We start from the raw sequence: 27,988 nt of genomic DNA, 5'->3' as shown, positions 1-27,988 counted from the left end.
ATCTGTTTCCTTGCATTTTTCAGCTTCTAGAGGCTGCCCACATTCCTTGGTTCGTGGCTCTCTTCCATTTTCAAAGCCAGCAATGTTTCACAGTGCTGTCTCTGGTTCTCCTTTTCTGCCTCCTTCTTTCACTTTAAATTATCTTTGGGCTCACCCAGATAATCCAGGATAATCTCCCCTAAAGTGAGACTAAAGAGACAGGTATAGGCAAGATTACACAGTTCCTTAAAGGCCAGGGTCAGGATTTTGGATTTTATTCTAAGAGTGATGGGCAGCCAATGGTGCTTTTGAATAGGCAAGTAACATACTTTGAATTATGTTTTTAAACATTTAATATACTGTAGGCAAGCAAGAGCAGGAGCAAGGAGACTAGTTGGGAGACATTCCTTCATCCAGTGATAAAGAAGTATGGTTTGGATGAAAGACAGCAGTTAGGATTCAGAAATGGTTAGATTTGGGATTCATTTGAAAGTGCAATTGGTAGGATTTCATTTTAGATCGGATGAAGGGTACAGAAGAAAGAAAATTTTGACCTGAATAAATGGACGAATGGGACTCAGACAGGAAACAGTGGGGCAGGAGCAAGTCTTGGAGAAGACATCAAGAGTTGAGCCCAGATATGTGAAATTTGAGATGCTTATTAGACATCCAAGTGATGTCAAATGGGCAGTTGGATAAATAAACCCAGAGTTCAGGCAAGAGGTTTGGAGATTTAAATTTGGAAGTCATAAGTATGTAGATGATATTTAAGACCATGACTTACAGAGTGATTGTGAATGAAGAGAGAAGAGAGGAGAGGAGAGGAGAGGAGGGAAGAAAAGAGGCAAAGACAAAAGAGAAGGGAAAGAAAGAGGACAGATCAAGTTTGAGACTGAGTCTTGGAGCACCCTGACATTTAGAGAAATTCTGGACAATTGAGGATGTATGAAAGACAGACACCAAGAAGGAGTGGCCAGTTAGGTAAAAGAAGTCATGAAGCCAATGAAGAACGTCTTGGGAGGTAGAGTGAAATAAGGACTGAAATTTGAACGTTTGATTTGGCAATGGAAAGTTCTGGATGACTGAAAGAAGCAGTTGCAGTGGAGTGTGTCAAGGGAATGGGAGAAGACCAACAGGAGACGAGTCTATGTAGCCATTTTTTCCCTCAATGAGTTTTGCTATAAATAGGACAACAGAAAGGTAATAAACAAGAAGATATTATAGCATGTTTATAGTCTAATAGGAATTATTCTATTAAGAGGTAAACAATGGTGATTGAAAGAGAGGGGGTGTATGCAGGAACAAATTCCTGAGAAGAGGAAAAAGGATGGGTGGGATTCTTATGCAGATAGAGGGGTTGGCCTTAGAGGGGCACAACGGCCTTCATCCTTAGTGACAAAAGAAGACAGAGTGAGGGGACACCTCTGAGGAGGTTGGTGGGTTTGGTGATAGGAAGAAACTGATTTTTTTCTTCATTTCTTGAAATAAGAAGCAAGATTATCAGCTGGGAGTGAGGAGGTAGATAGAGAAGGTTGGGAGAAGGAGAAAATGTGAATCGTAACAGCAGAACGGCAGAATGAATCGAGTACTGAAGTAATAGGATTACCAGGCAGTGCACTGGGACCGTGTGAATTATACATATGAATTTATTTGTGAAAGGAATACATTTTTGCCTCTGCTCACCCTACAATGTGGTCCTACCTGATTGGGGTGGAATTTAAGACCTCCCAGGGGACAATTCCAATTCCATCTTGGGTGTTACTCTTCCATAAAGATACAATGCAGACACAGAAGGTTCGAATTCTGAAGTGCCCATTTTGTGTAACATTGGGACTGGCGGTTGTTTTTTGTTTTTTTTTTTCACAGAATGAACCATTCTGTTAGATGATGGTTGGGATCCTTTTTACTATAACATCCTCTGGCAACAGGGATGAGTTCCTGAGGAAAGTGCAAGCATACAACAGGAGTAGTGTAAATACATTTCAAGTGCTATTGGGAGGCAGGTTTATACAACCTTCATCCTGAAACCCAATCATATCCTGTATTTAAAAGCATTGCTTTGAGGTCATATTGAAGAGATTTATGTCATTTAGCCTGCTTCCTGAGATTCCCATGCTGAGAGGTTTTCATTACTTCTTGAAGCAAATAAATTATTGGGCACTGAACAGAAGCATGCTGTGCTCCTGCCAATCGGAAGGTGACATATAAGCCATATTGAGATTTCTCATTTCCCCAGCTGTATATATAACCAAGATATTTGATCCCCAGGTCATTATTCCAAGTGTGAGAAAACCTAGAGATGAGAGAATGTATGAAAAATTCAAGGAGCTAAAAGAAAATCACTAGGTTGGGAATGACAAGAGATGATACTGGCAAGGTCAAAGTGATATAAGCCTGGTTTTAGGGATTTTTGCATTTTAGAAAGAACTCTGGCTTCAGGACAGAGAATGCCTTTGAAGGTGACAAGCCTGGAGGAAGGGAAACCGGCTAGGCGGTCACTGCAGAAACTGAGGCTGAAGAAATGGTGGTCATGACCATGGAAGTGGCAATAGAGATAGAAGTAGATGGACTTAAGAGAGATTTAGAAAGAAGAATCAACAAGAATTTATTACTGAATAGAAATTGGGAGTGCAGAATTGGTGATTGTCAAGGATGTGTTCCAGGAAACCGGAGTGGTTGTTAAGGCTGCCATTATATAGGGGGGAGCTGGTTAGCTCAGTTGGTTAGAGCGCGTGGAGCTCTTAACAACAAGGCTGCCGGTTCGATCCCCACATGGGCCAGTGTGAGCTGCACCCTCCACAACTAGATTAAAAACAACTACTTGACTTGGAGCTGATGGGTCTGGAAAAACACAAATAAATAAAAGTGTTTTTGTTTTTTAAAAAAAGACTCTCATTATACTAGCTATAAATAGTGAACAAGATGGATGTTTGTTCACAGACATACTCTCTGGCCTTGCAATACTCTCTGACGTCCAATGGATGAGAAGATTAGTGGCTGGCAGTTCTAATCAAGGGATAAGTGCTATAACAGCAGACAATGAAGAAGGTTTTAGGTGTTCAAAAGTAGGGCTCCTGTCCCTGACTGAAAATGGGGCGGGGGTCTTTCTGTGTATCAGGGAAAGCTTTTCGGAGGGAGCATCATTAAAGGGTCAGACAGCTGAAGGGTGATGTGTGTGTGTGTGTGTGTGCGCGCGCACGCTCATGTATGTGTGTGTCTCAGCATGTCTCTCTCGGGAGTGGGTGAGATGAGAGAGAAAACCATTTTAGCCAGTGTAGATGAGGTGGAGTGAGTTGCAGCAGATGAGGTCTAAGTTGATGTCTCAATCTATACAACCAAACTGTAAATAGCTCTGCCTTTCAGATATTTGTGTCATACTAAAGGAGTTTTTGTTTTGAATCTGATCTGCTGCAGATAGCTTATTTTTGCCCTTTGGAGAGGTAATTCTTTCATTTAACATTTGCTCCTCTAGCTGCATCATATAAATTAGCAGAACACCCACCCAAAAATTACTTGCATTGAACCAACAAAAGTCCATATGTATTTCCAGAACAAACCTTACATACAACCTGAGTCAACTTACATATGAAAAACATTTCAAAGGCTAGTATATGATGTAGAAAACTCATTCATATTTATTACTAAGCGACGGCCTGAAGAACACTGGCTAGGCACTATTGCTTATTAAAAACAGGAATTTGGGAACATGATCTCTAGTCTTGGGAAGATAAGATAGACATGAAAATAATTGGGGCAAAAATTTTATATTCTCAGTTAGATTAAAAAACTATGTAATAGGAAGTTTGTAATACATTATTGATTATGCTACCTCAAACCCATATTTATAAACATTATTATTAGAACTCTAAAAGCATACATTCAACTCAGGTTTATTACTGTGTTTCCCCAAAAATAAGATCTAGCTGGACCATAAGCTCTAATGAGTCTTTTGGAGCAAAATTAAAATAAGACCTGGTATTATATTATATTATACCCGGCCTTAAATTAAAAAAAGACTGGGTCTTATATTAATTTTTGCTCCAAAAGACGCATTAGAGCTGATGGTCTGGCTAGGTCTTGTTTTCGGGGAAACATGGTAGTTATTTGGTTATGTATGAAACAAAACATTTAGATAATGATATGAAACAATTATTTAAAATAAAAGTTTCGTGATTTCCAGAAAAGAAATGTCTTAAACTAGAGGAATGAGCTAGAAGCCTCTTGAACACTGAATGCTGGATGGGTTTACCAAACGTAACAGCTTCTGTGTCCAGGGAGTAGGATTCCTACTACCTCATATAATTCTCTATATCAGTTTTGTTATTTAATATTGTTTGAATTTTTACAAATGATAATCTGAAATAATTTCAATTCACAAAGAGTCTTTGGCCCTACATTTTAAAACGGGTGTTTAAGGAAGTGATTTGGATTAGTTGGCAAACTACTAATGGAACTTTAGAATTCCAAAGGAATGGAATTTTGCAAGAGTAATGTCACATATGAAGTTTCAGAGTGAGACTTAGTAGGAGACATAGAGGACGTTACCTGAATGGAAGGAAACACCATATCTGGAAATCAGGTATGGGGTCTGGGACCTACGTAGTGGAGGACAGGGTATTTAGATTTGATCTACTAGGTAGGACAGGAAAACCTGTGTGTGTGTGTGTGTGTGTGTGTGTGTGTGTGTGTGTGTGTGTGTACATACACACATATTTGTATGTAGTATACATATGAGGTCCGACAATTAAGTTCGAGAACTCATCCTAGAAAAAGTGCTACATACCTCATTGCTGAATATCACTACGGTCACCTTTGAAGTGCTTCCTTTGGGAAGCTATGCACCAATTCCAGTGCCTAGTCCACCCTTCAAAGTAATTTTGGAACTCTTTTTCTGGAATGGCCATCAGAGCTGTCGTCGTATTACCCTTGATTTCCTGAATGTCATTAAAATGTCTTCCTTTCAATATTTCCTTTATCTTTGGGTAAAGAAAGAAGTCATTGGGGACCAGATTAGGTGAGTAGGGAGGGTGTTCCAACGCAGTTATTTGTTTACTGGCTTAAAACTCCTTCACAGACAGTGCCATGTGAGCTGGTGCATTGTCGTGATGCAAGAGCCATGAATTGTTGGCGAAAAGTTCAGGTCGTCTAACTTTCTCATGCAGCCTTTTCAGCACTTCCAAATAGTAAACTTGGTTAACTGTCCAGTTAGTACAAATTCATAATGAATAATCCCTCTGATATCAAAAAAGGTTAGCAACATCGTTGCAATAAGTTCGCGAACTTAACTGTCAGACCTTGTATATGGTATAAATAATAAATCTCAGTTACGTGGAATATTCACTTATCAGAATAACACACTTCTGTCCATTGATGGATTCATGGATAAAGAAGATGTTAAACACACACGCACATACACACACACACACAGGAATATTATTCAGCCATTAAAAAATAGGAACCTCTGCATTTGCAACAACCTAGATGAACCTTAAGAACATTATGCTAAGTGAAATAAATCAGACAGAGAAAGACAAATACTGTATGATCTCAATTGTATGTGGAATTTACAAACAACAGCAACAAAAAACAACCCCAAATTCATAGAAAAAGAGTTGAGCTTTGTGGGTACCAGAAATGGGGTGTGGGGAGTGGGAGAATTGAATGAAGGTGATCAAAAGGCACAAAGTTCCAGTTATAAGATAAATAAGTACTGGGGATGTATCGTACAGCATGATGACTGCAATTAACACGGCTCTTTGGTGTATATGAAAGTTGTTAAGAGAGTAGATCCTAAGAGTTTTCATCATCAGGAAAAATTTTTCTTTTTTTATATCAATACGAGAGAATTGATGTTGACTAAACTTATTGTGGTAATCATTTCATGATATACACGTAAGTCAAATCATTATGCTGTATACCTTAAACGTATACAGTGCTATATGTTAGTTATATCTCAATAAAACTGAAAAAACTCATTTCTTTCTTGAACATTACATGGAAAACTGAATTAGTGTGGCATTTTCTTAAATACTTGAAAATTCACAATAAGATGATCAAGAGTATTAAGGCTACAGAGGTATTATTTAACGGTTTTTAGTAATCATTTTAGGGTATTTGGACTCATACATTTGGAAATTTAATTTTCTGTGACACGAAAAATCAATCCAGGTTCTTTTCTTGGATTTGTTTCTTTTAGACAAGGAGTTCTCCGGCCACAAGCTATTTTATTTTGAATTTTTCATATGAGTATTTCCTGTTCTCAGATACAGAGTTTCAATTTCAGTGAAACTTTTACAGCATACATTGACTATGGGAAAGATTATAAACAAACGTTTAAAGATTTCTTTTCCCTTTTTCCTGGTTAGAAATGTCTGGACAGCTCCTGCAATGGCTTTGAGAAAATTCCTAAGGCGATGCACTTAAAGTGATGACTTAAGGTTCTAGAGAAACTTGTTGTTTTCCAGTATGAGGTCGAGGACTTTATAAATAGTTTTCAAAAATCGTCCATCTGCCAAAACGTTTAGTCACACCTGTGTCAGTTTCAGCTTTTCTCTTCTCTCTCCCATGGTGATCTATCTTCACTTCTTGTAATTCCTCCCATTTTACTAAACTAAAAGATTAGAAAAATGTGCTTGTAGACCATATGTGCACCATATTCTACATCCCCTCACTCTGCTCTGAAATGAATGTTTCCATGAAAAAGGAACCAACAGTGAGTAGGCTCGCCACACGTTGGGATTCAGTTGCCCAGAGACCAGTGCTGCCAATTTCAGAGAGGTGCCATCAAGCCCAGAAATGTCAGACAAGCCAAATCCAATTTATTGCTACCACCCATCTCAGTTTCTCGGGTTGGCCTACAACTCTTTTTATTTTATCTTTAGGTTTTCTTTCTTTCTTTCTTTCTTCCTTTCTTTCTTTCTTTCTTTCTTTCTTTCTTTCTTTCTTTCTTTCTTTCTTTCTTTCTTTCTTTCTCTCTCTCTCTCTCTCTCTCTCTCTCTCTCTCTCTCTCTCTCTCTCTCTCTCTGTCTATTTCTTTCTTTCTTTCATCATAGATGCAATAAGGTTCTCTGTTGCATCAAAACTCAAACAATACAGAAATCTCTGAGGCTAAAATATAAAAAGCCATTGAAACATGGACACTGCCTGTCTTCAAGATAAACAACACTAACAGTTTGGTGTCTATACACTTACACATATCCATACACAGAACGTTTGGTTTTTAAAGGAAGGTGTCCTTTACACTGAGCAATGTCCTAGACAAACTTTTGAACGAATAGATAAGAGCTTGGTCATGTAACAAAAACTTATGAGGGCCTATTGTGTGCCAAGCACTGTTCTAGAAATGGGAAATGCAGAGGTGACGCAGAGAGCATTTCTGTCCGTGAGATTTATGGATATCTGAAGGGGAGAGACAGTCAATAAGCATTCAGACTAAGAAATAAGATCATCTCAGATGGGAAGGTGCTATGAAGAAAAGTATAAAAGGCAATGGGAGATGAATGACAACGGGCAGAGAACTGGCTGCTCAGGGAAGGTGTCTTGGAGGAAGTGGCGTTTGAGCTAAAACCTGAGTAATGAGGAGGCAGCCATGATAGAAAACCGTGGGATGAGTATTTCAGGCAGCAGGAATAATAAACGCAATAAGGAGACAGAAAAAGCTGGGCATGTTCAAGAGAGGTAGTATGTCTGCAGCTTAAAGAGAGTGAAAAAGTGGGAGGAGCTAAGGTGCGAGAGGTAGGCAGGGGCCAGATTATATTGCCCCCCCTTTGGCTGTGTCAGGAGTTATTACTGCAGAGGTGGAATTACCACTCTCCGAGAAAAAAAGATGGATTGTTCAATAACAGTGTTGGGCCAGCTGGCCTTTCATGCTGAAAATAAGTAAAACATCTATACCACATCATATACAAAACCAAATTCCAGATGGACAACAATGCCCATAAACAAAGGTAAAAGACTAGCAAAAATTGGGAGAAGATATTTGCAACATATACATGAGGAAAAAGAATCAATACTCGGAATACATGTTGAATTCTTACTAATTGATACAACTAATAACCAAACAAGGAAACGAGCAAAGGATATGAACTAGCAATTCACAGAAGGAACACCTGTATGGTCCATGAGCATAAAATGATGATCCACCTCACTAATACTCAGGGACAGGCAGATGAAAACGGAACAAAATGAGGTACCATTTCATAGTCTTAAGAGGCCTACAGTATCGAGAGTTGATGGTCCCTCTCTCATGAGCTGCTAGTATGCATGGAAATTGTAGCTACTTTGGAGATCAGTTGGCATAGATGATAAAATGGATATGATAATTCTCCATGACCCAACACTGTCATTTCTAGTCTAGCGCCTGAAAGAAACTTCTGTATTTATGCAGATAGAAATGGACATAAGGATTCTCAGGGCACCTGTTTATTGGAGTGGAAAAACTGAAAAACCTAAATGTTCATATGTCAATGTAATAGATAAATAAAATGTAGATGCCTCTTCAATGAGATACAATACTATACAGGGGTAAAAAAGAATGAGTTATCTATATTTACCTATCTATCTATCATCTATCTATCTATCTATCTAAACATGGATATATCTCAACAAACGTAAAATTCAGTGTCAAGCACAAGACTGCTACATACTGATAGCACAGTACCATCTTTTCTAGTTAAAGGAATCCACCAAAGAATACTGAATAATAATCAATTGCTGGCAAACTACAACTAAATCTGACCCGCCACCTATTTTTTTTGTTGTTGTTTTGTTTTGTTTTGTGGCCTATAAGCTAAGAGTAGTTTTTACATTATTAAATGTTTGGAAAACACTTTTTAATGAATAATATTTAATGACACGTGAAAATTACATGAAACTCAAACTTCTGTGTCTGTAAATAAAGTTTTATTGGAAAACAGCCACGCCTATGCTCTTACATATTGTCCACAGGCTATTTCGGCTACAAGGGCTGCAATGAGCAGTGTGACAAAGACCACAGAGACCGCGAAGCCTAAAACATTGATTCCCAATCCTTTACGGAAACATTTGCAGACCCTGTTCTATATTATTTGTGGACATTGTTTTTTAAACGGCCAGAAGTGTACACATCAAGTTCATACTTCTGGAGGAGGAGGAGAGGAGAATGGAACTGGAGAGAGAGGTAGAGGGATAAAGGTTAAAAAACTTAAAAATGGTCGAGGCTGCCTGTTGGGAACACAAGTGTTTATTATCTTAAGTCCTTGTACTTTTTGTACTTTGTTAAAGCCTCGGAAAAGCTAAAAAGAAGAATATATTTTGTAGATATTATTCTGTATCTGTGCATACAAACCTATTGTATATGTTCTAACAGTTGACTAGTAGTCTGTTTTATAGATAACAGAAATTTATTTTTGAATCCCGTCCTTATGAAGATTTAAGTTGTTCCAGGGTTTGCTATCACAAACAGTACAGCAAATATCTTCATATTGTATCTTAAAGTATTTCCATAATCATTTCCTTTGAGCAAAATCCTAGAAGCAGAATTCCTTGGTCAAAAAGAAATTTAAAAATTTACATTTAAAATTTTGATATATGTTGCCAAATGGCCCTTCCAAAATGCTGCATCAAGTTTTTATCTTGAAAGCAATGTGAATATCATTCTTTGCCAAACTGGTAGACGATAAGTGTTAAATCATTATTGTTTTAATTTGAGGCTTAGGATCTCTCCATGAAATTACAGGCTATGTGATTTCTTTTTTTCCTACAATGCCTGTTCATGTCCATTCCTTTGTATCCTTGGTCCAGAAGAAATTTGTGGCTGAAAAATAACCCATGAGTTATACTTTTAACCAAGTTATTATATAGTTTAACCTTATAATAGCAGAAAAGACACCTCAGGAATCACAAAAGAAGAGTCATATCATTTTCTCTAGCAAAACGAGGCCGAGTTTGGAAGTGGCTTCTCTTTCCCCATAATCCATTGTCTTCCTCCCAGCCACCTGCTTTTCTTAAATCCTTTGGGATCTCCTGTAAGTATTTGTATTTTTGAGGTGCTGGACTTCTTTCCATGGCTTTTACTGGTTTCGAAATCTCAGCACTGTAGCACTTTCTCCCTGGGCTTTAATGAAAGCCACATTGACATTCTGTGAGGTGTCACTAATTTCATTGCTGAGTATCACAAATCACTAATAATAACACATTATACATGTGTGTCTGTGAGGTCCTCTCCAATTCTTGACTTGGAGTTTATAAGTTTCTAATTATACATACAACTTCTCAGCTTATGAAGCACTTTCACATTCCTTTATGTATTTTTTATATATATAGATGATGTATTACAGAATTGTACACTTGAAAACCTATGTAACTTTACTAACCATTGTCATCCCAATAAACTTTCATTAAAATAAATAAAATTAAAATTTTTAAAAATTCCTTTATCTTATGTGATCTTTATGATTATGATCACTTGTGAAAAAGGAAAGGGGGAAGGTGATCTCAGCCTCATTTTACAGAAGAAATCAAAACTCCAAAAGATTAAATCAATTGCCCAAGATCACCCAGTTAATGGTGACAAGATCCTTTGAGTTCTACGATCTTCCAAGGTGTCTAGAAGCAAATAGAAATGTTTATATTTTCAATTTTATATTGTAGTCTTGTAAGATGCTCTAATTCTTTGCCAGTTATGTGCAATTGAGGTAAGGATTTCCAGAACATTTGTTTTTTAAAGCCCAGCAACATCAAAGGCATACCATTTGTAAGAAGGAAATTCATGATTTTCTACTAATATGTCAAAATGTAAATTTTAGGTTCAGATTGAGTATATATAATTTATTCCTTTTTAAATAGCCTGTAATCATATGTAAACTCAATTGAAGGTTAATTACATGTATATTTTGGCCTCATTTAATAGGAGTTAAAAGTTCATGTTGTAATGCGTTTATTATAGCGTCAAGGAGGAAAAATTAAATGCATACCAAAGGAAACACAAACAAATAAGATACCCTAGTACAAATGTCTCTCGAAATTCATTAGTTATTACTGAGGAAGCTCCAGTTAGAACCATGTGGTTAGAGCCATGTGGGAAATACTTTGACCGGGAATCAAGAGTGAAAGAAAAGATATCTGCTTCTTATTAAGACCTGCAGTGTGCTATAATTGGATTGAGTTTCTACCCAGACGGCCCCCCTCATGCTGACATCTGCCAAGTGTATGTAAAACTGTGTTGAGGTGTTATTTTCTGTGGCTGTGTGGACACATGTTACTCAGTTAAAAACCGAGGCCTTGGGAGTCCTCCATGCTGATTCCTGCTAACCCACGTCGAGAAAGCTTGTGCCTCCCGACCAGGGAGATGCCTATGTCTATGCGTTTCACTATTGGAAAAGATTCAGAATTCTTTAGAGAAGTTATATACGTTTGGTCTTTGATCTGACACAAATCAATGACAAAAGTATAGATTCGAGACTCTCAAGAGTCCACGTCAGATTTACCGTACTGTTAGCTCTGAAAATGCAAGTCGTAAAACAAAATGTTTCCTTTAAGTGGTGAAATGTTCAAATACATGTTCCAATACATCTTTTAATAATTGGTATTGTTCTAAATGAAAAGTCTAGCTTAGACTTACTTAGTCAAAGAAAATCCCCCTCTCTATGAAAATTGTTTTTCGAGTATTTTTAATGGATGAGTTCATTATCACATATTTTAATTGGCTGCCACATTTTACAAGTTATTATTAACAATTCATGTCCTCCTTCTCAGACAACAGAAAGATCAGAGTTAATGGAACCAAGGAACCCATAGAGTTTAAATCAAATCAATGGTTTGGAGCGACCGTGAGAGCTCACAGAGGAAAAGTGGTGGTGAGTATGAATTGGGTGCTCATGGATTGCCAGGGAATAAAATGTACACTGAAATGCTTTAGAGCTCATATTTACAAAAATCCGTTCATCTAAGACTATGTCAGACTTTCAAAGTAAGCTTATCAGCATTCTAAAACAGAAATTGAGTGCTTATAATTAAAGACTGTGTTTAAAGCAATAGGAAATAAAACTTGTTTTCCAGATCAATGAGATATTTTCAAATATTTCAAAACAACTAAGGAAGATAGAAAAATAAAAGCTACATCTTAAAGAGGTAAATAGTTTATTGCTTAAGATTGATTTAGAGGATTGATTAAAAATTGACCAGAGAAATAGGACTACTATGGTTAGGATTTGTTAAAAGTTAATTGACTGTAATGTCATTCCTCTTTTTTAGAACTAAAGGAAACCTTTATTTAAAAATATAAGTATTAACCATATGGTTCTCTGAGTACATTAATACTTTTTAACTTTAAAAACTCTCACTCCCAAATAGATATATTTCAGCTTTAAAATGATATAACTTTATGATTCTATTCTCTTATTATTTTGAGTGATGATACATGTCTAAGTTATTGAGAAATAGATGATGGCATTAAGCTAATATAGACATTTTTTTGTTGGGGAAATTTTTTAAACTGTAGGCTTTAATTTCCTTATAATAGCAAAGCAATAATTTGGTTTTTAGGATTTCTTTGAAGGTGCTTGAATTATGATTTAATAAGTTTCTATAGAAAATGCCTTATTTTATTTGGTGTGTGGTTAACCATCCCAAAAGATTTTTACATAAAACAGGTAATGTATAAAATACAGTTAGTCCTCTCTAGTTACAAACCCAGCATTTACAATATGCTCTCTGTAGAACTGTATTTGCATTGATACAGTTTTCACAATCCAGAATTGGTAAAAACTTTTTTTATCCTTTAGTGATGTATGACTTACATGAATTACTATTGAAATAATCATGTAATGACTATTTAGGATTCAAAAATGTTTCAGGTGCTGTACTGATTTCTTTTTAAGTCTTTCTTATGTTTCTGTAACATAATTGTTGTGCATTTATTCAATATTTATAGAAGCCTTCAAAATCATTGAAAATAAAACAATGCCCCAAGTCATAATGGTTAATCTGGGGGCATGCTTGCATTTTCAAGGAAATGCAAAGGAAATAGGATAATATAGAGTACATTTCAAGTACCACTGAAATGACCACTGAAACTTAACAGAATCAAGAATTAAATTCTATCCTATGTGACAATTATTACAACTGCAAAATGCAGCAAACAGAAGTATCATTTTGAAGATCTAGGTATCAGGTGTGTACATGTTAAGTTTGGGTTAAAGACCAAGTACATCACACTGTGGTTTCACGTCACTGTGAAACTGAGCAGATATAAAAAGGATAACATTTAGAGCTGACAGCAGGCAAGCACTGAAAAGAATTTTCATGGCATTTAAATGTCTTATGGTGACAGGGAAGGTGAGGCCAGCTGTCATAATACCCAGCCACACAGGTGAATGCTCTCACTGCTCAAACCCCCTCCTACTTTTCACCATCTGCACCTTATGTTAAATGTATTAACCACATAACTTGTCAGTTCACTAAGAGTACCTTAAGACAGGAGAACTGAAATGAATTAGAATTTTTAAATATTGGCAGAGACATCCCAATATATAGAGTTGCAAAACCAAAACAGCTTAAGCTGTAGAAGCACCTTTTTTTAATTGAGAATGTAAGTTATCTTTACTAAAAGTAGTTATACCTTGGACTGATTACCACAGATACCTCTGAAATCATGAAAGGACTTGAAAATTGGGAACTGCCTTCACTTTTCTGGCATTATTTTAAGTGTGATGTCATTAAATTAGGAGATAAGCTAGTGGTTCCATATGCTAGGAATTTGTAATTCTGTGTCATTGTAAATGACTGCTGGTATAATCAGATAAAACACTTATGGAGGAATAGAGCTAGCAAAACAAGTCAAAAGGTGCCTTGTTTTCTCCACATTTATTTTTATTGTCTCTCATTCCTAGCAAAATTAATGTGATTTAATTAACTTAAAGAGGATTTCTTATATCTTTTTTTATATTTGGTATCCTTTCAAATATCATCCTCTTGTTAAGAGTCTAAGCTTTTGAAGAAGTGACCAGAATATTTCATTCAAGAATCATGTTCTAATTACTGTAAATTATTTTTGGTTTTATGCAACTAAAAACCATTAAGTGAAAAATAAAGCCAAGAACATGATGCTAAGGGCATCATATGTCCAAAGAAAGTGATTGTTTAAAAAGTCATAAGATACACCTTCAGTGATCAACTAGGGGAATCCACAAAACAGGTTTTTAAACTTGTCTGCATCCTTTGATTAGAAAGTAAATGTTCTTTTGTTGTTTCTTTTTTAAAGCAACAATTAGACAAAAAAGGAACTAGTTCTTATTTTAAGACGTCACACTGATTCATTCACTGTTTAAATGACCATTTGCTTTTATGTAGGTCCAATTTAAAAAAAAACAACTATGAGTTTTTTTGCGTTGAGGAAATATTGACTTTTGCCAAGTTACTTTTATTTAATTTTAAATCCTCTGGGGGAAAATGCATTCCTTTGTATACATTTAATTGGCTCCAATTCTACGGTGCATTAATGTTAACAAATTGGCTTTGGAAGTTTAATTAACTCTGACTACCAAGGTACTCATTAGCATGCTGGAGGCCAATTAATTCACCTAATCATTTAATATTGTTTGTCACAAATTTAGGTACATTAATCAACAAGTCAAATGAAATCATAGTATGAGGAACCTACGTCAAAAAAAATATTTATTGCCTTTGATGTTTCCCAGGCTTGCGCACCGTTATATCACTGGAGAACTCTTAAATCCGCACCAGAAAAGGACCCAGTCGGCACTTGCTACGTAGCAATTCAGAATTTCAGCGCGTATGCTGAGTACTCTCCTTGTCGGAACAGTAAGTTATTTTGATTTGTTGAGACTGAAATTTAGCTCAAGACCGTACAGGTAATGTCAGCAGCCCATTGGTAAGGAAAATGAAATGGGGATAAAGATTACTGACCATCTTCCAGGATTGCTGTGGCAGGAGAGCCAAGATACGGAATTCTGCTATCTTCGTCCCTGTGTTAGAGAATTTCTGGCTGTGAGATAGTTTGCAGTAGAATTGATTGGGTCCTTATTGGAGGTCTTAAACTCGCTGTTGGGATTCAAAAGTCGTGCTGTGATCTAAAGAATGCTGACCACCCACTTGACTCATTAATCGCAAGGATGCTGTTGGTTATTGTAAGAAAATAATAGTAACAGAAACAGAGCCACTTTAAAATGGAGCTAGAGCTGCCATCCCTGAGGAACTGCCTTGCCCCTCTTCTGCCTCAAACCTTTGGAATGTTAAAACAAGGCCAAATAACCTTAGGGCTGGGCCTAAAGCAACACTGTGTCCCCCAAAAAAACTGTTTGCAAAGATAACAAGAAAGCAGATCTTATGACATATGGCTACCGGACTGAAAATTACAAACATTATTTAGAATTAGCGTCACTATGTTAGATTTTCTGCACCAATTGAAATGCCTTCCTTCTATTTATGTAATTGTTCCCCTTCCCTTTCTCATAAATGTCCTTTGCCTTTGTCTCCTGATCAGAACACTATTTGTTTTTTTTGGCCTGAATCAGTGATGCCCGAATAACTATTGTTTTTTGTTTTTTTTTTCATCTTAAATGCTTGTTGCCTCTCACTGTGAAAGGCTTTGTATTTTTCAGTTAAGATTAGCATGCTTGGACCTGGGGACACATTGCATTTGAGCTCTCTAGTCAGCCTGTGCTCTCAATGGCTGCTGCGTTCTTTGGCAGCTGTGGACTCGGGTTATCTGCGTGATACGGCTTTCTCCTTTAGGTGTTTAATCCCCGTTTATCAAAAAGACTCGGTACACGTAGAGGCCTCCTCTCACCTGGCGGTTCTAGGACTCTTCCAGTGAAGCATCCTTTAAAGCGAACCTGTGAGTGCCATCTTTGGGGCACTGCTGTTTAATCACTTCGTCTTGGAGGCGTACCCAAGGACTTTGGGACGTTATTAGTGATTGATTGATGCACACTGAGCCCTATTGTGAACTCTCCCATTTTTCTATGTATCATGTAGGCCACTGGAATTTATCAGGAAGCAACCAATGGATTTTTATTCTTTTTCTTGACAATTCACAAGACCACATTGAGGAAAATGGCATTAGAAAGAACATTCTAGTGACTGATTTCCGGATATTGATTTTTAAAAACTCAATCTCGAATTAGATTCTCAAAATTGCAAGTAAATTTTCCCTATTTTAGTAACTTTTTAAATTCAAGATTACTTTAGGCAAAATAATGAACAAGTATAAGAAAAAAATCAATAAAATTAAGAATGGATCAGTTATGATATTTGCCAGATGGGAGGGGAGTTGGAGAGCTGGGTGAAAGAGGTGAAGGGATTAAAAAGGACAGATTGGTAGTTACAAAATAGTTACTGGGATGTAAAGTACAGCATAGGGAATATAGTCAATAATACTGTAATAACTATGTATGGTGCCCAGTGGGTACTAGACTTACTGGGGGACCATTTCATAACTTATATAAAGGTCTAATTACTATGCTGCACACCTGAAACTAATATATAATAATATTGAATGTCAACTGTAATTGAAAATTTTTTTAAAATTTAAATAATAAAGCACTTAAATGAAATTGTGTTACAATTTAAAAAAAAGAAGGGGTCAGTGATAATAGAGAGTTAATAAAGAGATGGCTGAGATTTAGAAATCTAAAGGACTCAGAGTGGAACAGCTAACTTTGATGGTTTGCGGTGAGGATTTTGGCACAAAGAAGATTATGACTTCCTGTTTAAAAATACTAACGTAAATCAGCCACTTCCTTACATCATGACAAATGTCAGCTGAAATTAGGATTTTACTTTAAATGGTTTTAAAACAGGGGTTTCTTGTAGATAATGGGACTTAGTTACGTATTCAACACGTTTATTAAACACATTGAGCACTAATTCTATGTTTAGAAACTAACGCCCAGAACAAGAGAAACAAATCCCTGTCTTCAAGAGACTTACATTTTAATGGGTGAGACAGACAACAAACATGTAAATAAATAAGCTGAGATTCAGCAATTCCACTTCTGGGTACATATCTGAAGGAAATGAAATCACTGTCTTGAAAAGACATCTGCACCGTCATGTTCATCGCAGCATGATTTTCAAGAGCCAAGACTTGGAAATAACTTAAGTGTCCATTGATAGATAAGTGGATAAAGAAAATGTGGTATATATACAATGGAATATTATTCAGCCATAAAAAGAATGAAATCCTGCCATTTGCAACAACATGAAAGGACCTTGAGGGCATTATGCTAAGTGAAATAAGTCAGACAGAGAAAGACAAATATGTCTTTACATATCTGTATGATCTCACTTATATGTGGAATCTAAAAAACAAAAACAAAAACAAGATACAAACTCCTGGATACAGAAAACAGATTGGTGGTTGCCAATGGTGGTCGTGATGGGGAACCAAATGGGTGAAGGTGGTGAAAAGGAACAAACTTCAAGTTATAAATCCTGGGGATGCAATGTGCAGCATGGTGACTATAGTTAATAATACTATATTTTATATTTGAAAGTTACTAAGAGAGTAGATTCTTAACAGCTCTCATCACAAGAAAAAGGAAAAACTTGTAACTATGTGTGCTGATGGATATTAACTAAACTTATTGTGGTGATCATTTCACAGTATGTATATATATATCAAATTAGGTTGTACACATTTGACTAATACAATGTTACATGTCAATTACATCTCCATAAAATTGTTTGAAAGAGTAGGGCCGGCCCAGTGGCTCAGGTGGTTGGAGCTCCGTGCTCCTAACTCCGAAGGCTGCCGGTTCGATTCCCACATGGGCCAGTGGGCTCTCAACCACAAGGTTGCCGGTTCAAGTCCTGCAAGGGATGCTGGGCTCCGCCCCCTGCAACTAAGATTGAACACAGCACCTTGAGTTTAGCTGCCTCGGATGGCTCAGTTGGTTGGAGCGCGTCCTCTCAACCACAAGTTTGCTGGTTCAACTCCCGCAGGAGATGGTGGGGCTGTGCCCCCTGCAACTAGCAACGGCAGCTGGACCTGGAGCTGAGCTGTGCTTTCCACCACTAAGACTGAAAGGACAATAACTTGACTTGGAAAAAAGTCCTGGAAGTACACACTGTTCCCCAATAAAGTCCTGTTCCCCTTCCCCAATAAAATCTTTAAAAAAAAAAATTTGAAAGAGTAAATAAAGTCCTAATATAATGTTAGGTAGTGAAAGTGCTACAAAGAAAAATATAACAAAGCAGGTGAGAAGGGAGTGACATGGTCTGGGCAGAGAGAGGAGCTTTTCCACAGGAAGATGAGAAGGGCATCTCTTCGCAAATGACTGTTGAAGTAGGGAAGTGGGGAGCTTTCCAGGCGCAGGCTACAGCAATAAGAGCCATATTTTGTGTCATGTTCCACGGAAGGGGCTGTGCTCCTGTGTTCAGTAAGAAGTCATTATTATGCTAAAGATAAAAATCACGTAGAGAGATAAGTTAAATCCTGAATTTTCTCAGAATTAATTGTAGAGCTGAGATTTAATACAGAACTTGTTTCATCAATTTTTATACCTATGTGCATCATAGTGCTCATGATTTGCTAAAGATGCTTACCCATAATAGTAAACAATTGCAGCTAAAAAGACGAACCCATCCTTCACGCGCCTCTTGCCCTCATGACATATCATTCTTCCCACTAACATCTAGGATAATCATTTAAAACACTTGTCGCTGCTTCTTGTTCTGCCTTTTTGACTGACTGCTTATGCGATGGGAGAGCTCAGATTAAAATACAGCACGTGGCATCTAGACTGCAGTGTGAGTTTGAACCATTACCTAAAGATATAAATCATAGGAGGCTTGCATCTTGAGTTACACAGCACATTATAATGCCAATTTACTTACTGTTTATTTTCCTAACTGAAAGAATAGCTTGACAAAGTTAAAAGTGGAGTTTATAGACTGCTGTCAATATGTACCAAAATTAACCCAAAATGGATCAAAGACCTAAACATAAGACCTGAAACAATAAACTGCATAGAAGAAAGCATAGGTACTAAATTTACGGACCTAGGTTTTAGAGAGGATTTTATGAATTTGACCTCAAAGGCAAGGGAAGTAAAAGCAAAAATAAATGAATGGGACTATATCCAACTAAAAAGCTCCTTCACAGCAAAAGAAACCAACAAAACAAAGAAGAAGCCAGCTGAATGGGAGAAGATATTGGTGAACAACACCTCCAATAAGGGGCTAATATCCAAAATACATCAAGAACTCATACAGCTCATCAACAAAAAACAAAAAATCCAATTAAAAAAATGGGCAAAGTCCGGAGCAGACACTTCTCCCAAGAAGACATACAATGGCCAATAGATACTTAAAAATATGCTCACCTTCACTAGCTATTAGGGAAATGCACGTCAAAACCACAATGAGATACCACCTCACACCTGTTAGAATGGCTATCATCAACAAGACAAATAATAACAAGTGTTGAATAGGCTGTGGAGAAAAAGGAACCCTCCTACATTGCTGGGGGGGAAGGTAAACTGGTGCAGCCACTATGGAAAACAGTATGGAGGTTCCTCAAAAAATTAAGAATAGAATTACCATACGACTCAGCAATCCCTCTTCTGGGTATCTACCCCAAAATCTGAAAATATTTTTCCGCAAAGATATATGTGCTCCGATGTTCACTGCAGCATTATTCACAGTGGCCAAGTCATGAAAACAACCAAGTGTCCTTCAATAGATGACTAGATAAAGAAGATGTGGTACATATACTCCTATATACTGGAATACTATTCTGCCATAAGAAAAGATGAAATATTGCCATTTGTGACAACATGGATGGATCTTGAGATTATTATGCTAAGTGAAATAAGTACAACAGAAAAGTCGAGAACCATATGATTTCATTCGTATGTGGCATATAAAACTGAAAACAACAAACAAATAAGACAAACAAACAAAAACTCAAATGCACAGACAACAGTTTAGTGGATACCAGAGGGTAAGGGAAGAGGAGGGGGTGGTAGAAGAGGATAAAGGGGCTCAAATATGTGGTGACGGAAGGAGAACTGACTCTGGGTGGTGAACACACATGCAGCATATAGATGATGTATTACAGCACTGTGCACTTGAAATCTATATAATTTTACTAACCAATGCCACCCCAATAAATTTAATTAAAGAAGTGGAGTTTATGTTGAGTTGCGGAATAACTAAATAAGTTGCCAAGAATTCTTTCAACTTTAGTACACATCCATGGTTTTCACATCCTCCTGGTCTCTAACGATTCTTCCTTCTCCAGTCCACCCAAGGAGCATACTTCCTGTCTTCCTCAGGAGTTCACAGTTCATTAACACAAAGCTGGCTTGTTCATGAGCATATGGACGGTCTCAGAGAACAGGAACATCAGCAGTATTATTTTCGGAAGAGAATTTAAAGAACGCACTCATGTTCATCCACACCACAAACCCCCTCCCCTGATAACTTGGAGCAATATGGGTGCTAATCTGCTCATTCATATTAATGGTGAGCCTAAAGCTCTTACGGTCATTCATAAATCGGGTGGCGATGGTTTACTTACACCCTCATTCTACTTTGGAAGCCAACAAAGAGTAGCGAGGGCTCAGCATGATTCCCTGGATTCCTAAGTTCACTCTGGGACATAATTGTAAAGTTTATAAGTGCTCTGAAATTCCAGGAAGAAAAATTCCTTCAGCTCTCATGAACTATAATTCTAAGAGAAAAAAATTGCTTTGCAAAAGAAAGAACCTCACATTTTATTATAGTCACCACTTAAACATTTGAGGTTGGTTATTTTCTCAATTAATTTTATGAAAAATTATTATTTTCTCTTAATTTTTTCAGTTTTGAAGCAAAATAATTGCAAAGAACAGTTATACTTCTCTTTTGAATAATTTACAATGTTAAAAATACAAAAATCAGTTGATTTTCAAAAGGATTTTTAGAAATGTTTGTGCATTAAAAAAGTATGTCTTAAATATACTCAAGATTACATATGTATGTTTACATTACATATCATGTATTCATATATATTTGTATTCATATTTATTTCTAGATGCATACAAATATTTACACATGTGAGCCAGAAAAATGGTACATAGACATTTGAAGTTATAGAGATGAACTTTTAGGGAACTATTTTATAGCATTCATAACTATAAACTACAAAATATTGTTATCAAATAAGGAACAAATTTTGTTAAAATACATTGTAAGGTATCATGCATTTAAAAATTTCTTAAGAGGGTAGATCTCATGTTAAGTGTTTTTATCACAAAAAACAAACCACGAAAAGCAAGGGACACTAGAAATATTTTAGAGGTGATGGATATGTTTATTTCCTTGATTGTGGTGATGGTATCACAGATGTGTGCATATGTATACATTAAAACGTGCAATGTTTTTGTATGTTAAGTTTACCTTAATAAAACTGGCAGAAAAGAACTTAGCTTAAAAAAACACAAAGCATTAATTGACATTTGAATTAAAAACAGATCTCATCATCACCCCCCTCCTACCCCCACAACAATAAGAAAAAAAAATCCACAGTGTTTGAGGTAGAAAAGTATTTTAAAATATAAAAGGAGCATCTGAAATGAGTAGGTGATGACAATGCTAAAATTAGCTGAGTACTAGCCAATGGGGAAAAAAAAAACACCAGAAAACATTCTAGGGAAAGCTGGAAAGGTCAAACCTATTTCAAAAAGCTTCTGGAACAGGCACATACCCAGTCTATGAATTTTTTCTTTGATGATGTGCATTTCTTCTCCTGCCATCTTCTTCTAGTTTCCATTCAGGAAGATCCTTGATAAGAAAGGAGTCATTATTTACATGTTCATATCTAACTATGTAACGATTAAATTCTCCTCTACTGAACTACATTTTGGATTTAATTTAAGCACTTTAGAAGTTGTAGAAACTCTTTAAAAGTAAAAGTGACAAGTAGTACATTCCTGATCCTACTGTCCTAGAGACTTTTTAATGACAATATCATGGGAATTCCCATGTCGGGCCAGTCTATTGTTTCAAAAAATGGTGCATTCCGTTAGTGACCTGGATTGGACAGACTACAAAATAAGCCTTTACTAGAGTTTGCTCTCTTGTGAACACTAGCATTGCAATGTCCGAGATTCACTGTGACCAGAAATGCAATTTCCAAACTGACCTAACTAATGGCAATAGAATAATGTAAAGTTAATTTCCTATTAGAAATCATAAAAGTTGGCATATTTGTTGGTGCCCTCACCCTGGTGACCAGTACGTTTAGCCCTCCCTTCCTCAAGACATTGCTTTTGGGAATGATCTGGTTTCATTCAGAACACACAGTCAATGCAGGAACACATACTGCCACTTGGAGACCTGAGGCCTAGTTGGGAGGTGGAGATTTCATTTCTTCAAACGTGAGTTGTAAAACCCAGTATAATAACTCCAAGGGACGTCTTTCCTATGGATCTTACTCTAGAATCACAATGATACTTGGGACAAGAAAATGATGGAAATAGTTTTAATAAATGACTTGGAATAAATTTAAAAGTAAATATAAAACATATATTGACCATTTTAAATGTAGAAGAAGTCTACAGAGAAAATGAGAATATCCTGAATTGGTTATTAAAATATGTCTTGGGAATGATGACATTATAACATCATATATATTTTGATCATTCTAGGTAATGCTGATCCTGAAGGACAGGGTTACTGCCAAGCAGGATTTAGTCTGGATTTTTATAAGGTGAATTCCTTTTTCCTTGTACCTCCTAAATATTGATCTTACCTGAATTTTTTTTTTTTTTTTTTACCGTCTGCCTCTCACTTCTACCCTCATCCCTCAGTAACCAGCAACAACAAAAGAACCTTTGGGTATATATCTAGCCTCTTTTTGCAACTCCTTTAAATTTTTTTGCTTACTCTTTATTTCCACTAGTCTATGCATATGATAACCTACTAAAATAGTACAGAAATACATATGATAAAAAACAACCGTCTTTCTTCCCACCCCTTGTGGTAATCATTTTTAAATGAAAATAATCTCAAAAACTCAGTAAAGAAATGTGCTTCTGAAGAGATCACAAGCATCTGTAAAATGTTTTATCTCTTTGCTGTCATTGACCTATTAGATTCAACGTGTGTTAAAATTCACATATTCTTACCCAAAATTAAACACAGAGATGTGTAATAAGAATACAAGAGGCAAAGACTCCATGGTTTTAAAAATATAAATTTCATCAACATCTGACATTTTACTCTCTGCCTTTTCTTCCCCCACTGAAAATTAAAGATGCAGAGTATAGAAGATGGGGTTATGTAAGAGAGAAAATTTATATTTGCTAGTCTGGACTTTCTGCTCTCTCCTGGGAAGGGTGGGTTTGCAGATATATATATGGGAAAAAAATAGGCATCACTGTGGCCTTGAGATAAATAGGAACCAAATTTTCATTTTATTGCCAACGCTCAAAAGACCATGTCTGCTAATTGCAAAGCACTAAATATGTAGATATTTTGCTTCATTGCAGCAGTGCCAAAAAAACCCCTGAACTTATATATTCTCAGGGGAGAGAATTCAACTGAACTAACTGCGTCCAATTAAAAGTATTTAATATAACATTAAATAATTGAAAGCAAGAAAGGAAAGGAAATGACCTGTGTGATTCAACTGTAAGGGCCTCTTTTAAAAATTGCTTTTTTATGTGTCACACATTGTTAGAGCAATCCTTATTAACAATAATTTATCACCCTTTAAGAAAATCACCGTCTGTCTTTTCCAATTGTTGTTTCTGTTTTATAGAATGGAGACCTTATCGTAGGAGGACCTGGAAGTTTTTATTGGCAAGGTATGTTGTGTTAGCAGAGAAGAAATGCCCGTTTGTTGTTACTAACGAGATGAAGCAGAGTAATGTTAAATATTGACTTTTTATTATGTGAATTTTATATCCAAATTTATCATTTCTCGAATGAAGCATCATTTCAGTTTGTAGTTTGCTATATAAATGATGTTGTAAAATACAGTGGCAACATAATTCATTTATTCACCACCTGTTTGCTGCAGCTATGCCAGGCTTTGTGCCAGCTGCTGGGGACATAATAGTGCACAAAGATAGACATCATTCCTGCCCTCACAGAGGTTACTATCTGCGGAAAGACCAGGCATTCATTGAATACTCATACAAGTACCTGAGAAACCCCAGGCATGATACTACCTATGAAGGAAAGGTGTGTCAAGATGGGCCGTGAAATTATAGGAGGCTTTTCCCGGGTGGCTGCATGCAAATGTCCTCTGGCTGACAGGTAGCTGAAGTGCCACCTGTGCTCTGCTGAGGAAGCCCTGAATCCTGGGCAGGATGACATCTGCCCAGAGGGGGTGACTTCCTCTAATTCGTATAAAGGTGTTACATAGGCCAGCAGCAGCCCTGCGGTCTACTCATTTGGAAGCAGGCAACCCTGAACTGAGATCTGAACCTCAAGTAGGAAATAATGAGGCAAAGAGAGGAGGGACTGTGTGAAAATGTCCTTTGCAGAACATTTGGTCCGAAATGTCCATGGAGACTTTTGGTCCATGCCAACCCATCCACCTAACCCATGTGCCATGACCAGCTAAGCTGATGAGGCAAGAAGGGTTATTACTACCAATATAGCCACAACATAATTATTGGACCAATAAAATGTAACAGTATTTTTATGCTTTAATCCTGTAACCCCGAAGTGTAAATAAACATTATGGGCTATTTGAACCCAGGAACCTTTTCTAAGCATGGACCTTTGGGAAAGATCAAATGTCCACTAATTGAAAATGTTCCATGACATAAAGGAGTGCAGGGAGGTGAGAACGGAGGGTAATCAGGGTGACGAAACCACTGAAGAATTTTAAGCTCAGGACACTAGAACCACGTCTGTGTGTTGAAAAGATCGCTCTGGCTGCAATATGGAAAGTGGACAGCAGGCTGGCCAGAGTGAAATATCAGCAAACTAGTTAACAGGTTATAGGCTGGTTCTAAGTGTGTAAGGTAAACTAGTTATAAGGTTCAGATGAAGACGTTTGCTTCTTAGAGTGGTGACGGTAACGTTTAAAAAGAGGAGAAATTTGAGAGATGCTTTGGAGGCAAAATAAACGGCCTAGATAGTAGTTTGGACGTATATGGGTGAGGGAAGGGAGAATGTCAAGGGTATATTTCTGATTTACGGAATGGTTATAGGTGGGCCCAACACACTGAGACGGAGAACACTGGAAGAGCATGGGTTTGGAGTGTGTTGGAGAGGAAAGAGTATGAGTTTCCTTTGGTTATGTTGAGTATGAAAATATTTGAGGTATCAAGAATTTTTACCTAAGTATGTATGTATGTATGTATGTATGTATGTATGTATGTATGTATTTTGCAATAATAGATCTATTTTATTAAACAAATGGATGTACTTATTTTGTACAAAACACAGTAACATTTCTTCCTCTCCTCTGCCTCAGGCCACTACAGTAGAACCTCATGTTTATAAAAACACTTTTTCACCCAAGTATTTAGATGTGTGGGTTTAAGCTCAGAGAAGATATCTAGGCTTAAGAAAGAAAAATTACTTGTGTATTGGTGATAACTGAAATCATGGTGTGGACAGGCTGCCTAAAGAGAGATTACAGAGAATGCAGACTGAATGATGGCTGTGTTAGGACCAAGATAGAGTCTGAGAGAGAGATAGTTAACTGGTGTTGTTTTGTTTTTCATGGAAGAGACCTGATCATGTTTAAAAGCCAATGGGAAAGATATAGGAGAGACGGATTTATGATACAATTGTATATGAAATTACTGTGAAGCTTAATTCATACATAGGCAACTATGAACATCAAATAATTAACATTTCAGTCTTTAAAATTGTTTTGCAAACTGAAAAATAATACATTTTATGCAGTGGATCACTATAAAATAAAATTATGTGTTTGAAAGTTTGTCTTCTAATTCATTTGATTAATCTCACACAATTCTTTCTTTTCCTTAAATAGAAAAATGTCCGCTACAGATGATTTGCTGAAAATTAGCCATACCCAGGGTATATAGAAGCATTTGTCTGAGATAGATAATTTAAACTTTTATTCAGTCTTAAGATTATAATGTTTATAGAAGGAGCTAAAAGGAAACAAGCAACGGCAATATGTATATAAGAGGAAGAAAGGGGGTATTTAGCTTTACCCTAGAGAAAATTGGCAAATTCTACAGATATTGTTCCGAAATTCATGTGTAAATACCATTGTCTTCATATAAGAACAGTTATTTCAGGCACAGTCACTTGGAAATATTTATGGCCTCGTTTGGCAGTTTTATTCTTTTTGGACTTCAAATAAGACTGTGGGAATTATGTGTGAATTTTCAAAGAAGAATTTGGCTTTAAAATTAATATTAAATGTTAGTCTCTTGAAAGCATTCCTCCATTTTTCCTCCAAAGAGCGTGAGATCACATCTTCCTTAGGTGTCCATCATAGACATAGGAATGCTAGAAATTGTAGTGGGAAACTACTGGCCATCTTAATACAATCATATTTCAAGATGTCTGATAGTGACTTTATGTGGGAGTGATTAACCAAAGTTCTTATCCCATCAATATTGGTGGTTACGGATTCCTTTGTTTGCTAAAATTCTGAATTTCACTGGCCCTCGCTGCCTAGCACTGTCATAATGTTACAGTTTAGCATCAAAAGTAAGTGGCTCAAAGATTTGCTAATACCTTCCTTTAACATAGCTGGTATTGTTTTACAATCTCCTAATCACATGATTTAGATGTAATACATATTTTGTGAGAACACAAAAAGTTTTATTAGAATGCCAAAGGAGACCTTTGTTGTAATGCCAGATACCCTAATAGCAAAACCACGTGATCTTGGAAAACATACTTGAGCTCTTAGGGCCTGTTTCCTCACCTGTAACAAGTTATAATTTGGCTAGATGGTCTCAAAGCTAGATCACATTTCTTCTAGCTAGAATGTTCTAGAATAAAAATTTAATCACATAAATTTTGCTTATAGGCATTTTCACTCTTAGATATTTTTTATCTTTTGGAGGTAGAGGGAGTATGTATGGTGAAGGCAGCAGGAAGACAAATAAAATATGTAGTTCATCTTTGGTTCTTCTATCAGAATGGAAAGCTCTACCCAGCTCTAACCAATTTCACACTGGAGTTCTAGTGACAGGCAAGAAAATTTATCGTTGGAAATACATGCAATTCCATGACCATTTTTAAGGAAGTATGTGTTGTTCAGACGTTCTGTGTCTGCTGAGGGAAGGCCTGCCTCTTGTGTTCATTCAATTGATGTATTTAATTCGTTTGAATGCAGGTCAAGTGATCACTGCCAGTATTGCAGACATCATTGCAAATTACTCATTCAAGGATATTCTAAGGAAATTGGCTCGAGAAAAACAGACAGAAGTGGCTCCAGCGTCCTACGATGACAGTTACCTTGGTGAGATCCATTGCTCAAAACATTTGTGGTTATTCAATAGACAAACATATTAAATATAGAGACAAAATTTATCCCTCAGTTGCCTGATATTATTTGGTACCTTATGCACGTTTTCTTTTCTTATTACCTCAGAGTCTGACTCTTTTCTTTTCTTTTGATTCAGTCATGACACATAACCTACATGATTTGAAAGCTATTTTATAGGCTCTCTAAACAGTCTCTTGCATATAAGATATTTTGCCAATAGTGAATACTGTGGATTAGTGGGGCTGCCTGGTACTACACAGGCAATATGATAGCGGCCTTTCTGGTTTCTAGAGCAACAGCAAGAGACATTCCAGTTGCTAGAATGACCTCAAAATTCATTATGTACAATATCATTTCATCACTACTGTTTCTTACCTTTGGTATCCTATTGGCATTTTGATTGTTCAATGAATTTTTTAAAAGTTATAGTTATGTTTTGTCACCTCACCTCACTTTAGAGCTAAATGAAATTTGTGGAAGACCGTCATTAAATGAATTAGGAAGTAGGCCTCGTTGGTGATCAGAAATAGCAAAACCTCTGCACAAAGGATACCTTTAAAAGTATCATGTCTGATCACAGCG

The 27,988-nt window shown here is 36.6% G+C and overlaps 1 protein-coding gene across 2 annotated transcripts in view; it reads left to right on the top strand.

Moving 5' to 3' along the window:
* Nucleotides 1–27,988, top strand: part of ITGA8 (integrin subunit alpha 8) — a 193,911-nt gene that overhangs the window by 40,888 nt on the left and 125,035 nt on the right. For both annotated transcript variants that reach the window (XM_033100690.1, XM_033100689.1), the window contains exons 3-7: nt 11,713–11,813; nt 14,655–14,778; nt 22,614–22,675; nt 23,729–23,774; nt 27,254–27,379. In XM_033100690.1, coding sequence (XP_032956581.1) covers nt 11,713–11,813; nt 14,655–14,778; nt 22,614–22,675; nt 23,729–23,774; nt 27,254–27,379 — 459 coding nt within the window. The remainder of the gene's footprint in view (nt 1–11,712; nt 11,814–14,654; nt 14,779–22,613; nt 22,676–23,728; nt 23,775–27,253; nt 27,380–27,988) is intronic.

The sequence above is a fragment of the Rhinolophus ferrumequinum genome (genome assembly GCF_004115265.2).
Source record: "Rhinolophus ferrumequinum isolate MPI-CBG mRhiFer1 chromosome 5 unlocalized genomic scaffold, mRhiFer1_v1.p scaffold_110_arrow_ctg1, whole genome shotgun sequence".
In the NCBI taxonomy this organism is placed as follows: Eukaryota; Metazoa; Chordata; class Mammalia; order Chiroptera; family Rhinolophidae; genus Rhinolophus; species Rhinolophus ferrumequinum.
This window is presented reverse-complemented; position numbering and strand designations above follow the sequence as displayed.